Raw genomic sequence first — 15,329 nt, 5'->3', positions numbered from 1 at the left:
CTGGTCCGGGGGACTAAACTCATACCTCCTTCTGAGCTGCGTGGGAATATCATTGATCTTGCTCATGAAACCCACTGAGGTATGTCGAAAACCAAGGAACGCATTCGTTCCTCATACTGGTGGCCTGGGTTGGACTTGCATGTAGAGAGAATAATCAGGGATTGTGGCATTTGCAGTCTGAGTGATAAGTCAAAGATGGTAAGAGTTCAACCTATGTGCATTAGGGATATTCCCTCTGGTCCTTGGACCGATATTTCTTTTGACATTTTAGGACCTGTTTATTCTGATGGGCAGCAAATTTTCATTCTAGTTTTACTAGACTTGTTTTCGAGGTGGCCTGAAATACATTTCACTTCTTGTATTGAGTCTCGCTCTGTCATTAAATTTCTTGAAGTTGTGTTTGTAAGGGAGGGTCTTCCGCAATCTATACTTACTGACAATGGTGTGCAATTGGTCTCTAGAGAGATGGAGACATTCTTAAAGGAAAGAGGTATTGTGCATAAAAAATGCTCGCTATATCACCCTGAAACCAATGGAATGGTGGAAAGGTTTAATAAGGTGTTAAAAGAGACCATTTCATGGGCTAAGGGTGCGGGTTTGAATTGGAAGGAACAAGTTCTGAAAAAAATTGGGTGTTATAGACTTACCCCCCATTCCTCCACTGGCAAGTCTTCTTTTGTTCTTTTTAAAGGTAGGCTACCTTGTACCTTTTTAGAGCCAACTTAGGTTAGAGACTTAGGCAAGAGCTTTGTAGGTTCTGAGGTTGATGCTGGTTCTCCTCGTAAGCTAGACTTGAGTTGGCGAGAACGGGAGGAGAAAAAATGTTTGGAGAAGAAGGTACAGTTTGATTCCAGACATTCTGTTAAGAACACTCCTGTGAAGGTTGGGGATTTAGTGGTGGTGAGGCTTCCAGGTGCTAAGGTGAAATATACTTCGCCAATCAAGGTCATTAAGGTTTTTGAGAATGCTGTCAAGACCTTGGATCACAGAATCTGGAACTTGAATAGGGTTTGTGTTTTTTCTGGTCTGTGTGATACTCCGAAATCTGTGAGCAAGGATCCTGGTGAGCAGGGGAGCACTTCTCTTGGTGTGGAGGGAAGTTCTTCTCTACGTTCTTCTACTAGAGTTGTTAAGAAACCTTCGGATTTGAAGGATTACATAATGTGATTTTGTTTTTTTTTGGTTTTTTTCTGGGTGCTTTTATGGGGGGAAGGTGTGTGGTATTCTGCATTTGCTCTGTTTTACTCCCTGCACTTTCCTTCCTCATTCTATTGCTGGTTATGTCTCATTCTGTGACATCAATGTGTGACATCACAGCTTGTGGGTTAGAATGTATCTTTTGAAACCTGTGACTGTTTATCCTGTTCAGGCTGAGGTCTGGATGTGCTTCTTTATGTCTTGGATTAAACCTCAGACTTTTATTATCTAATCTGAGTCCTGCGTATTCCTTCAACTCAAAACCAGGATCTTACAAGTTGCTCATGTTTTTCTAGGTGACCTTTGTAGGTCAACTGGGTATAAGCCAAAAAGAAGTGGTGCCAATACACAACCTTGTTTGAGGCCTTAATTGTTCATGATCTTATCTGTCACCCTAGATCTATAACCTATAGTTTACCGCTACCTAGGTATTTCAGTGCAATAATTCACTGACTTTTAAGTAATGACCATGAATTACCTGAGATTTACCCAGAGCAGATTTAAATTGATGCAATAAATGACTGCTTAATAATCTACATAGTAGGCACATACTTTGTTTGTCTGCCAAAAATTATGTTAAAAGCAAATTTATAGCCATTATATCGTAGAATAAATCATTACTGTTATGGAAACAAGTCGTAGTAGAAGGCAGTGGTTTATCATATGCGGAGGTGTCCAAATCAAGGAGCTATTACTTTATAAGCATTTTTTTTATTTCAATGCATGGTAACACTATGCATTAGTTCATTTTTTAGGGCATTAGTACTCTCCTTTCATGAACAGTGGGTGCCCGATCCAACTGTCCCAAGATGCTGGGATAATGTTGCTCCATAGGCATGATTCACATAAAGGAAACAATATTATAGCCAAATACCTGCTGTCAATTGTACATTTTAATACCCTGGACCCAAGACTCCCTTGCTTATTTAAAGCCTGCACTTTTCCCTTTAAAATTAATTTTGTAATAATGTTTACTACAAAATGCTAATCCTCCTATTGGATGTCTCACACGGACCATAATTCTTTGCTCAATAGCTGATATTGCATACATATGAAAGGTATAGTTTTCAGCCACGGCCCCTGGAGGGAGTTACGGTGGGGCAGGAAGGTGAGGCGGAGGAGGGGCAGGGTGGGGGGTGCTAAAAACCGGAGTATGGATAATTGGAGGTAAGTAAACAATTAAATTGCTAAAACGAATTTCTTAGCGCGCACTGCCTCGCATTTTGCGATGCAGGCCGCGCTACGAAATTCGTTTTATTTATTAAATTGTTTCCTTACCTCCAATTATCCATATTCCGGTTTTTAGCATCCCCCACCCTGCACCCTCCCCCGCCCAGCCTTCATGCCCCACCGTAACTCCCTTCGCGGGCCGCAGCTGATAGTTTTCTGTCCTCTCCAGCATCTATGTTTCCCAGAGCAATTAAATGTTAATTTTAGGAATAACATCTTCGCTTCCCTTTAACATCAGGATGTATCTGCTTCATTCCAGGAAAGAAGAGTAAAATCTACTTTTGTATGCACCCTTTTCAAACGAAGAGTAATGTTTAGAAGATAAAGTTATAGTGGCAGCCAAACCTGTCCAGTCTTCATTACTGTCCATATTGGTACCTTTATGAGCCAGGGGTAGTTACGTTAATTACGTAATTATTGCATGATTTTCCTGGGTTTATTCTGATTGTAAAAATACTATAATCTTCTAAAGCTCTATTCTACGCTCCGAATGTGTCTAATAAGAATGACATTTTTATATTAATCCCAGAGTTCGATTGGCTTGCTTCATAGTGTCAAAAGATAGAGGCATATAATATGGATTATCAGCTGTTTCTTCACGTAAAAAATGTATTGTAGTCTTTTAAAATAAATTGCACCCACTCACCCGCTTAAAGTTACTTTGATGGATTCTATTGGGTGCAGTTGCAGTGTATCATCCCCTTTTCCTCAATTAGTAAATGTGACATCCAAGATATTCATAGTTGAAACATGAGTTTAAGATTGCAATGATTTTGACAGTTTAAATAAGGAACTTCTGTCTAACATATCATGATTACCTCTAGATTTATAAATGGGGTGCATTTTAAAGAATTATTGTTATGTGTTGAACTACTTTTCAGTCAATACAGAAGCGGGGTTAATTCCTGCATTCTCATTCCATCTGATAGCAAAAAGAGTTGGAACAAAAGTATAAGCATTTGAACTTAAACTAATATTATTTGTTTGTGTCTTAGAGGTAAAGGTTAGTAGAGTCTGATCATCAATGTTGACTACTGGGCTAGTATTACTACTTGCAACAAAAAAACCTCCTCTTGTAGTACTGCACAGACCAGTCCGTCTGCAATTGCTTTGTGACCATATGCATGGATGCTTCGGTACGTTACCACCGGGAACACTCAGTGTGACTTACGGGTTGACCTTCTGCTTTGCGTACTACCAGTCTTTTCATGTTTGCCATGTCCGTTTACATGGCCGTTGGATTTATGCCTCTCCCATACGTCATGTTCAGACCCGGATTTTGACCAGTTGATTGGTTCCTTAATGGCCCATGAGTAGGACTGTTCTGGACAAGTATGAGTGAGTGATTTGATTGATTAGATGTGAAGGTTTATTTGATGGTGCATGATCCTTTTCGTGAGCTTTTACCATTGGATTGCTAAACATAAGGCAAAGAATGATCAAGGTTTCTGATTTAATTGTGATGTCTTTGGGTCTACTTTATCTAATGAAGTTGTTATTGTTAGACAGATGCTTAGAATTGTATGTTGTTTTTTAAACTGCAATTTGTACTATGACTCTACTTATGCTAGATCCATTTATATTTTTTCCTACAACTGTCTTTGTTGTAACTTTAGTGATTGTGGCACACTATTTTGTTGTTGTCTAAAGAATTTCCTTAAGCTTTTTTCAGGCTTTTTCGATAATGCCATTTCAGAATGATCTTCATCTTGTAGAGAATATGCACCATTTATTGTTTTATTTTTCAGTGTAGGTAGACTGGCGACATTAGTTAAATTAAGCCTAGTTTAATTTTCCATGTTTGCCAGTTTGTAGCGTGGTTCAGTGTGCTTGAAATTCTTTTTTTAAACATATCTTTTTATTGAAAAATAAAACAAAAAGTAATACGATGACAGGTGATGTTCGGATTCACAATGCGAAGATACAAGCACACATTGGTAACTGTTCAAAATTGTGGGAACCTAGCAACAATCAATTGCGCTATCAAAAACACACAATGTAGCGACTTAATCAAGGTCCCTCCCTGTACATATTTTCATGAGTGGCATTCACAATAGGTTCACATAGTTCCACCCATTTTTCATTCCACTTTCCACATATTTTAGTCCACCTGGACGGACAGCCGCTTCCCACGTAAACCACCCTCTTAACCCGCATACACGAATCCAGATCTCTCTTCCGGTCTCCTAAATTCCGGCTCAGGTCAGACCTCTACATATACGTGCTATATTCCTCTTGGCCACTATTAATAGTGTGCTCGAAATTCTTGTTGTCACTCAAGGGCAAGCTTTAGGCTTCTTTTCATTAGTAACATCTTGCAAAGTGGCAAGGATAGAAGCAATTTTATGGATGAATGTAATGCAGTTTTTTTGGATACAAGATATTACGTCAAGCAAACTGGTCAATTTTTAATCTGTGACAACCATGCGACTTGCCATTGTTTGTAAAAGCTCCGCCTGCATCTCTATATTCTTAGATTGCCAATTCTGAGGGGGAGCAGAGGGATTTTAACATGCTTAGTTGAGCATCTGCTACCAATGGGACTGTTGGGGAAGAGTTAGTACTGCTCAGAATAATGATATTGTTACCCCTTTTGGAGCTTATAAAAGCATGTAGGGAATTTCTTAAATCGGATTTGTCACATAGAAGCTTAACAGACCTCTCTAGATATGTCTCTTCACTACATATGAGGTATTTTTAAATATTTCCTCTATAGTATCTTTACAAAATAATAGTGTTTCAGTACATATTTCATGTTCGGGAATAGGCTGTGATTGTTGTAAAATATCTACCACAATATCAATGTGAGTATCCTTACAGGATTGAACTTGTACTAATGATCAACATTTTCGTTGTTTATTTTTTTAAAGCAAAATTTGATTGAGCCCACTCTCTGATGTTCAAAATGTCAGATTCATGGGTGAAATAATTCAATATTTTACACTTTTAACCTTAAATCTGGCCATATTCTTTTGTTGTAGCAATAATTAAGGAACCTTCTGTCCTAACACCTAACAATCCCCTCGAACGTTGCACACTTCACTCATGTTTCTAAATAATCAAGAAATCAGCAATGTTAGATGGTGGGACTTCTTTCTTTGTACACTTGTCTAGGAATAGTTTCCAGTACTTGATAACCTAATTATATTTGACAAGATTAATTACTTCATGACTTCTCCCATGAATGTTTGAGCAGATCCCCTTATTGACTGCATGCTTGAAAATGAGAAATTTAGCAACCACCTTAAAGACTAAAGACCCTCTGCACTCATCCTATACTGTCATTGCTCACTGTGTATATTTTATTTGCTCAGGATTTAGGGCAGCCTGTATGCACTGTTGTGATTTTCATTCTCCCTTACAACAGATGTTCCAGCAATAAAATAATACATGCAGGAGGTGTACACCATGTGTACAATTAGAACATATTTGTTCTGTTCAGAATGTATGTATTGCTATGTGTATGTTGAGGCAAATGTGTAATTTAAATGATCACACTTAAAAAAAACATGCAAGGTGTAAAATTGAATCATCAGCTATTGCTTTTCATTTGAATTACTTAAAATCATCTTCATAAGTAGGGCAAATGCATGCAGTGTTCTGTATAGAATGGCAGCCAGACTGATAGTTCAATAAAATAGGACAGAGATTTTAGCGCCTTTTTCTCCTGAAGTACGGAACACAGATTCTTGGTTCACTATCTCATCTTTCCAAATTCAATAAAATGAGTGCCAATTTTTTATAGATAATTGAGTATAAAAAATGTTCTGTGTATAGCGTTTGTGGTGAAATGCTTCTTGACTATGACATTTTAATATATTGTATTTTGTTTTTTAGTTGTTTTAGATGCTTGAGATATCCTTTGTTAAATGCACAGCTGGATCAACAACCAGAAAACACAGATGAACATCCCTTCAGAATCTTTGCTACTGACATTTTGGTAAGTAAAATAATTGTTGGTCTAGCCAGATTTTCCCAAACAAACCTGCAGATCCGCCAATACGACTCTGCTTGGTCTAGAGATAGACAAAGGGATTCTGTGTGTTTTGTAAAGGTGTACATGAATATCCAGTGTTATAGATTTAAGATGCTGCAGTGATTTTGATATGCAGAGATGTTACTAATAAACTCTGAAGTCTACTTTTATCTCCCTAATCCTCTGTTTCATGTTTGGCCTTTACATGAAGAATGAGTTAAAACAGTGAAACCTGTGTGTTTGGTAATTTGTATGTATGCATTTTTGGAGTGTAGCTATGGAAAAGAGCATCGCATCAAATGTGAATAGGAAGGGCTGTGAACAAGCATTGGAGACAGAGGAATGCACATGTGTGAGTGCTCTACACTTCGGCTGCCCCATGTCCATCAAACTGTGTCACATACCCTCTCCCCTGTCTTTTTTTTTAACGTATTTTATTGTCAGACTGCACATATGTTCCAGGACTCTGCACTCCAGAGACAACTGCATTATCAAACATTACATCAGCCAAAGGGCAATCGACTTTTCATTTGAAACAAAAACAAGCAAATAAATGACAAGGCTATGCATATAAAACTATCGTTCCCCCCCCAACAGCCACAACAGCCCCCCAACCCCCACACCCTCCCCCCAAAGTCGCACAAGGTCCACAGAGTCCCACCTACAAACAGCCACTATAGCACAGATAAATAGCTGCATATGTACACCTGCCCCCGAGCGCTCCCACCCAACACCAAGCCAGTGCCATACGACCCATCGGTCACTCCCCCGGAAGATCTTCTGTCACAACAGAAGGCTCTAGCCACAGGCCCTGATAGTCTGCCCAGCGTTTCCATATTTAATAGTGTTTTCGCGGACACCCCTGGCAACAAAGATCGGCTGTCCAATTCCATACAAAAGTCCAGACCATTTTTCCACGCCGCTACAGACGGGCCCGTAGATCTTTCCTTTTTGCCAAAGTGAGGCCAAGCTACATCAGATGTCTTTTATACACATTGCCCCTTACCCCCTCCATTACGTGTAGCAGGGCAAACAGTGGCGTACGTGGGAGCTCCCACCCCAACACCTCCGATTCACAGACTAAGACCCCCCTCCAGAACCGATCCAGGGAACCACAGCACCAGACTGTATGCAGAAACGTGCCCTCCTCCCGGCCACATCAGAGGCACTCCGGTGAGGCAATCAGTCCCGCCCACCACAGCCGAACCCTGGTGAAGTAGACCCTGTGCAGGTATTTAGATTTAATGAGACGACGCATTGCTATGGCCGCACCCCTGGGGGCGGCCAAAGCCTCCCTCCAATCCTCCTCAAGCACGCCCATGTCCTCCTCCCATGCCTCCCAGAGCCTCTGCAGCGTAGGGGAGCAATGCGTAACCAGGGACTGATAGATTCGGGTTATCTTTGTCTTCATGTCCCCCATAAACACTTTTGCTTCTAGTGGATTAAACTCGGGGAGAGACTCTAGTCCCTCTAGACTGGGGGACAGTGCATGGCGGAAGTAGAGGTACCGAAAGAACTGAGAGCGAGGCATGCCAAATTCTTTTTGTAGGACTTGAAAGGACTTGAGTGTCGTGCCCCTCAGAACATCCCCCAGGGTCGAGATTCCAATGTCATCCCATCCCCTGATGCCCTGTAGCGTCGCGTGGCTGGGCAATTGCCCATTGTTCCACAGGGGGTTTCCCCCATTAGTGTACTCCACCACCCCATACGGCGCAGTGCCTGCCTTTAAAGTTGAAATACCACCCACGTGGCCGATGGCAGCGCGCCCCGCAGCGGCGCCGAGTAAAGAATAGTGTGCAATGTGTGGGACCCCATGAGATAGCGTTCCAATGCTTATGCCGGGTCCCCCTGTCGCCATACCACCACTCATTCAGGACCAGTAGGTGTGAGGCCTGATAGTATGAGAGGATGTCCGAGGTCGCCAACCCTCCGTAGTAGGTGGAGAGGAAGCATGTGCGCAGCGCTACACGCACAGCTCCACACTCCCACAAAAACTGCCAGAGCACAGAGTTCACCAGCCGGAACCATTTAGGCGGGATGAGATACAGGTGATTCTGGAGTTGGTAAATCAGCCGAGGGAGGGCTACCATCTTAAAAATTGCTGATCTGCCATAAAGTGTCAGAGGCATACGCGACCAGATCTCGAGATCTGCACAAACTCGCTCCCATACTGGCACCAGATTCCGCTCACAGGAGATGCCGGCACCTCCGAGAGAAACGCACCCAAATATTTGAGGCCCCCCACAGCTACCTAATGTGTGGATGCCCAATCACCGACCTTCGTCTGCTCCCCAAGCACCCACAGGGTGGATTTGCGAGGGTTCATGTATAACCCCGATGATTCCCCGAAGATCTGCATTATCCGCAGGAGGCGCGGCCCGTTCTATCCAGATCCGTAAGGAAAAAAAAGGACATTGTCCGCATATAATGCAATCCTATCTAACAGCCCCGGCGCCGATTCAAATTCCCTTTGCTGTGCATCTATGCGCACCCACGCAGCCAACGGCTCCATGGCCAGGGCGAATAAATACGTCGAGAGGGGGCAACCCTGCCTTGTGCCGCGCCTTATAGAGAAACTGGAAGAAACCGATCCCGCCACCCGAACTGACGCCGTCAGATCCGGGTATAACAGTGTCAGGTAGGACATGAAATGGGGGCTGAGATTAAGATGGGCAGCAGTGCGAACAAATAGACCCAGCTCAACGACTCGAATGCCCTGTCCATGTCGGCCAAGAGGAACGCCGCCTGCTACCCGGTCTATCGGACAGCCACCATCGCCACCTGCGCCCGCCGTATATTGTGCCTGGTCGCTCTCTGGAGCATGAACCCGGCCTGATCCGGGTGTACAAGCGCTGAGATATGAGGTAGGAGCCGGTTAGCCAACGCTTTGGCCAGGACTTTGGCCTCCACGTTCAGGAGAGAAATGGGACGGTAGGAGGCATGGTGCTCCGGGGGCCGACCTGGCTTATGAAATACCACCACTTCCGCATGCCTCCAATCCGTGGGGAACCTACCCTGTTCCCTGGCCTCCTCCAGGGCTGCCCGGTAGTGAGGGGCTAGCTGTAAGTTATACCGTTTAAAGAATTCACTCTGAAACCCATCCGGTCCGGAAGCCTTCCCAGAGTTGAGCTCGCCCAGGGCCGTGCCTAGTTCCTCATCAGTCAGTGGGAGCGTCAACCAATCGCACACCTCATCGTACACTGCGTTAGGCGGCACATCAGCTATGAACTTGTCCATCACATATTCCGGCTGGCACTCCTGTGGGGCATAGAGGTCTGCATAGTATGCAGCGAAGACTCCGCCAGAACAGGCGCCCAGATCTGCCGTGCCTCATCCAACAGAAGAGCTGCATAGGACTGTTGCGCCAGAAGTAACTGCCCCACCTCCTGACCCTCACCCGCCACCCGACCTTCCCGTTCAATCGCCTCTATTTCTTCCTCGGCCGGCACTAATTCCGCACTATGTCGCTTACGAGCCGAGGCACACCAGGCAATGTCTACCCCCTCAGGCTGGGCTTCAAAGCTACCCACAGCGTCCCGGCGCTGGAGACAGATCCCACATTTCCGACGAGGTAGTTAGCAATAGCCTCACTCATGTGCTTCCCGTAGTCCTCATGCTGCAGGTGCCACACCGAGAGGCGCCAATGGAATGGCTGCCGCCCCCTGCCAATTTGGAGATCAACAGACACTGGGGAGTGATCCGAGAGCCAGGGAGGGAGGATCTCCGCCGACCCTTCCAGCCATTGCATGGGGAACAAAAATGTAGTCTAATCTGGAAAAGGATTTGTGGACTGCTGAAAGATATGTGTATTTCTGCTTGTCCCCTTGTAGGCACCGCCACGTGTCCACCCAATCTAAGCCCACTACCATATCATGCAGTTTTGTGGATTGGCCACCGCCCGGACCCCCCCAATTCTGTGCCTATCCCTGACCACATCCAGAACATCTTTCCAGTCCCCTCCCACCACTGACAGCGCGTTGGGTATGTCCGCCTACACAGTAAACAATTTCTCAACCAGCGACCACTGTAGGGGGGGTGGGGCGTTGACGCAACCCAGAACCAAAGGATCCTCCCCGACCGTGCCCTGGATAAACAGTTATCGCCCCTGCGTGTCAGCCCACTGTTTGGAGTGAACGTATGGGATTCTACGATGCACCAGAATGGCTACCCCCCTCAAACCCCTTGCGAAGCCAGCATGGAAGACATGCTGGTACCCATAATGCTGCAAACACAGGGGTTTTGTACGCAGTAGGTGGGCTTCTTGTAGCAAAAGAACGTCAGCTCTATCCGTCTTTGCATGGCTCAAAATCGCCCCCCTTTTGATTTTATCTAAGACAATGTAGTGAACCCCTTGTGGAAGTGCGACTCGTACCCAACAACATTCCCCCCCCACAAACCCCCCACCCCATACCTAAAAAATCACTGAAGTACCTGTTGCGGCAGGGTGAGCGCCCAACGCCAACCAATGTATCCCCAACTTACAGCCCATAACCTCTGGGCCAATCCCCAACCAGCATCCAACAGGTGGGAATTCAGCCCACTTTCAGACTCCCCTCACCAAAGCAATTTAAAGCGTCCACCCAAGCAGCTAGAAGAGTACAACAGTACCACTTGAATAACACAGCTCAGGGTTCCTGGGTCTTCTGGCCTACTGCAGAGCTCCCCCGGGAGGACGCCCCGCGCGACATGGAGCGTCTTCAAGGCCTGGATTGTCTATTACCCCCTCTCAGCTGTCCCCGCAGTCCCCTGGGCGCGGCCTCACTCACCAAAGAATCCAACTCCTGCCCCGGCGGCGTATGTACTCTCACTCGAACTGTTTCATCTGTCCATCTGAAGACTTCCTCTGGTGTGTCACAGAAGTGGGTGCGGGAGCGGAACACAACACGCAGGCGAGCCGGGAACAAGAGGGCGTAGGGCAGCTTAAGATCTCGCAGGCGGACCTTCACGGCCCTAAATGATTGGCCTTGTTGCTGGACCAGCCGCGTTTCAACCGGAAATATTAGAATTCGGGTATTCACATAGAGCAGGGGTTCCTTGGCCCGGGCCTGTTTCAGTATGGCGTCGCGGTCGAGATAGTTTGAGTTTGACTATCACTGGCCGTGAACGGGCCCCCACCGGAGGTTTCTGGATCAGTGCTGTATGAACCAGCTCCACCACGAAGCAACGGGACATGGCCTCCGGAGTGAGCTAACTCTCTAGCCACTGGGTAAGAAATCGTTCCATGTTACCCTCTTCGCATCCCTCCGGAAAGCCCACAAATCTCAGGTTGTTCCGCCGGGCCCGTCCTTCGGCATCTTCAACCCAGAGTGCCAGGCCCTTCTGAATGTTCTCATTATTTCCTACCTTTTTTTTAGGGTTGCAACATCGTCCTCCACTCCTGAGATGGGGGTCTCTGCTTCCGTGATGCGGGCCACTGCATTCCGCAGGTCTCGTCGCAGAAGCTGAACCTCCGAACCCACCGAGTGCTGCATTGCCCGGGACGGCCTCCTGCTGACCCCCAGAAGCCCCGACCACCGCTCCCGGGCCAGTGAACTTGTCTATGGGCCCCTGTTTAGTCGAGTCCCCGCTGCCCCTGTCCCTTGTCATGTCTGCCCTCCACGGCAGGCCCACAGGCAAACAGGAGGCCCTACCAAACATCAAGGCAAATACCCCCTTCCATGCAGACACAGGCCTATCAGTCCGGGCCTGAGCTATCTCCCGATGAGAGGCGCCCCCAGCCAACTGCCCACAAGCCACCTAAGGGACCCGCGTCAGGGGCCGTGTAATCTGTTGCTGGCAGCAGTCCGTGGCCCGATCGACTGCCGACCGGGGGTGGGGGGAGAGGGGGGGGCGGGGGAACAGTCCAAACGGAACTGCCAAGTCAGGTCCTCCTTGGACTGGCACAAGCATCCCAGAGAATAGAATAGTGTTCTACAGTGCCAATGTTCAGTTGAAACTACTCCGCTATAGCATCTCGTATTACAGATCCAAAGAGATCGTCCAATAGTTAGACGGAAAGCGCCATGGGGCCTGGGGCAATAAAGCTTTGGGAAGCCATAGAGTAAGGAGGGCAGGTGAATGGGCCGATAGCATTCTAGGGAGATGTTCGATATTTGTGAAGGTCAGCATCAGGTTTGAGGTGACATATGAGTGGTCAATACGTGCCCAAGAGCCGTGTGGAGCAGAGAAAAAGGTATAATTCCTGTCCGAGCCCTGTTTAGAACACCAAGAGTCCACAAGGAGATTAGAATTTAGAAGTGTAGTGAGTGTTTGGAGGGAATGCGGCTTGGTAATGTGTCCAGTGCCTGTTGTATTGCTGGATTCAGAGTAAGGTTGAAGTTGCCCCCCTAATGAGGATTGTGCAGCTTTGGAGCCGGTCAGGTTGTACAGAGACGTTAGTAAAAAAAAGTCAGGGGGTGTGGCGTGGGAGGGAGCTCCTTACAGATATGAGCGGGCTATGTATACTACTCACCGTGACAGCATGTACATCCCTAGGGGGGTTTCTGGTGGTCATTAGCAGACTCACCCCCACTTAACATGGTACAAGTTTTGGGATTGAAGCACACTGCTCAGATGGGGAGGCGGGTAGTTCTAGTACCAACGGGCAGGGAGGCAGAGAGGGGGAAGGGGATTGGGGTGCAGTTAGGGGATTTTTGTTCCATTTTGTTTTTGATAGTCCACAAATTGCCAGAAGGCACTGCTTATTGTTCAATGTTGCTCTGCAATTCATTGCACTGGTCGGATACAGCGTTTACACATGACACCCACATTGACGCAGACTGAAGTGTCAGGTACCCACTTGCTGACACCGGAGACACCGGCCCCCCCCTGTCCATCATATCCTGGAACGTTAACTGTTTGGGTAACGAAATAAAGAGAGTGCTGGTCGTCCAATACCTGAAACGGAAGGCCCCGGCGGTGCCGCTGCTTCAGGAGTCCCACTTGCTGAGGTCAGCCTGTAAGGCTCTAGATCGCTGGGGATTTAAGATGGTGGCCTACCCTGCACTCAGTTTTGGCTCCCGGGGTGTGGGGATACTGTTACATAAGAGCTTTCCCCTGATTGTCCAGGGATCGTGGACTGACGACCAGGGCCATTTTGCCGCAATATCATGTCAGTGGGAAGGGTGAACTTATAATTTAGTCTTGGTTTACATTCCACCCGCGCTTCACCACACGGCTTTTCATGATTTGGTCAAATTTCTGCTGACCCTCCCACAGGGAGAGCTGATCGTAGGTGGTGACTTTAATGCTGCAATGGATGTTACCATAGACCGCAAACCCCCTAGAGAACCCACCTGCACAAACCATGCCTTGAAGGGATTTATAGACGTGATGGGACTCGTAGATGTCTGGCGCACCAGATACCCCTTTGAACGGCAGTACACTTTCCACTCTGGAGTCCACAATAGTCTCTCGATGATAGACTATATTTTTACACTAGCGGCGACCCCGAGGAGACTCCTGGAGATAATACATTTACCTAGAGGCATTTCATATCATTCCCCAGTTCAAATCCAATACAAGTCACATGTCCCAGGTCGGAGACAATTTTTCCATTCTACCCCGTATATCTCAAGATCCCCATGATTGGTAGGGGACTTTTAAAGGCCACAAAGAAATATTTTGACGACAATACACACTCAGTATCCTCCCTGACCACCTTATGGGAAGCTTATAAACCAGTAATTCAGGGACAGGCTATTTGGTTAATTACCAGACATAGGAGGGAACATAGCCAACATCTAGACACCCTGGAACAGGCAGTGTCCCAAGCTGAATTTTCCCACTCTGCCGACACTAACGACACAACGGCACACGATCTAACCCTGGCACACCGGGAGTGTACGACATATGCATGGGAGGCGGCCAAAGTGCGAAACACTGCAACTCAACACCTTATATACGAAATATGGGACAAGACAGGTAGGCTCCTGGCTTGGCTATAAAGACGGGAGAGGGCCAGCCGCTGGGTTTCCCAACTGGAACTGGCAGATGGTACTACTACAATGGACCCACAACGCATAGTTGTCACGCTCCCAGCCCACTATGAAAAAATGTATACACCCACAGCTACCTTAGACGACAACCTTGCCTTTCTCCGCGACATTCAGCTGCCCACACCATCACACACAGGGGTGCAAGAATTGGATACGGCCCTGACGTCTGACGAATTGGCGTTAGCGCTGGGCGCACTCCACACAGGGAAAGCAATAGGGCCCAACGGATTGCCCGTTGAATTATATAAAAAGGCGAATATGTCTCTCATGCCCCATCTCCTTAACATGTACAACGATAGTCTGGACAAAGGGATACTCCCCAGAGATCAGCGGTTGGCCACAATTGTAGCAATACACAAGCTAGACAAGCTGCCGCAGAATTGCTCATCATATCGTCCAATATCCTTAATTAACGCGGAAGCGAAAATATTGGCAAAAACGCTAGGGCTCCGTTTACAACCTCACTTCACTACACTGATCCACCCTGATCAATCGGGCTTCATGCCTCGCCGTAATACCGCCCTCAATTTGAGATGATTGCATGGGGTAATGGCCCGCATAGCCACCATACGAGAAGATGCGGTGCTCCTCTCCTTAGACGCAAGTATGGTGTTTGATCTTGTGGAATGGCTGTTTCTATTTGTGGTTCTCCAGCGAATGGGCTTTGGCCCCAAGTTCTGTGCGTGGATTCAGCTTCTGTGCAATGCACCTCTGGCACAGATGGTGGCTAACGGTCGAATCTCTAAAGACTTTCCATTGGGTAGGGGTACAAGGCAGGGCTGCCCCTTATCGTCACTCCTCTTTGCATTAATATTAGAGCCGCTCGCGACATGGATACGGCAGGATCAGATGATCGTGGGTTGAGGTGGGAGATGGGCTGGGAAGATAGCATCTCGCTTTATGCGGATGATAAATTGTTATATCTGGCGTCACCGGCGAAATCTATTGTC

The 15,329-nt window shown here is 46.7% G+C and overlaps 1 protein-coding gene across 1 annotated transcript in view; it reads left to right on the top strand.

Annotated features, from left to right (window-relative positions):
- Positions 1–15,329, top strand: part of LOC147658894 (glomulin-like) — a gene marked incomplete at its 3' end in the record, with an annotated part of 250,879 nt that overhangs the window by 199,261 nt on the left and 36,289 nt on the right. The window contains exon 8 of the mRNA XM_086952048.1: positions 6,265–6,367. Coding sequence (XP_086808174.1) covers positions 6,265–6,367 — 103 coding nt within the window. The remainder of the gene's footprint in view (positions 1–6,264; positions 6,368–15,329) is intronic.

Source organism: Lissotriton vulgaris, unplaced genomic scaffold (genome assembly GCF_964263255.1).
Source record: "Lissotriton vulgaris unplaced genomic scaffold, aLisVul1.2 SCAFFOLD_1988, whole genome shotgun sequence".
NCBI classification, from domain to species: Eukaryota; Metazoa; Chordata; class Amphibia; order Caudata; family Salamandridae; genus Lissotriton; species Lissotriton vulgaris.
Note: the sequence above shows the minus strand (reverse complement) of the source record. Positions and strands in the feature narration are given on the sequence as shown.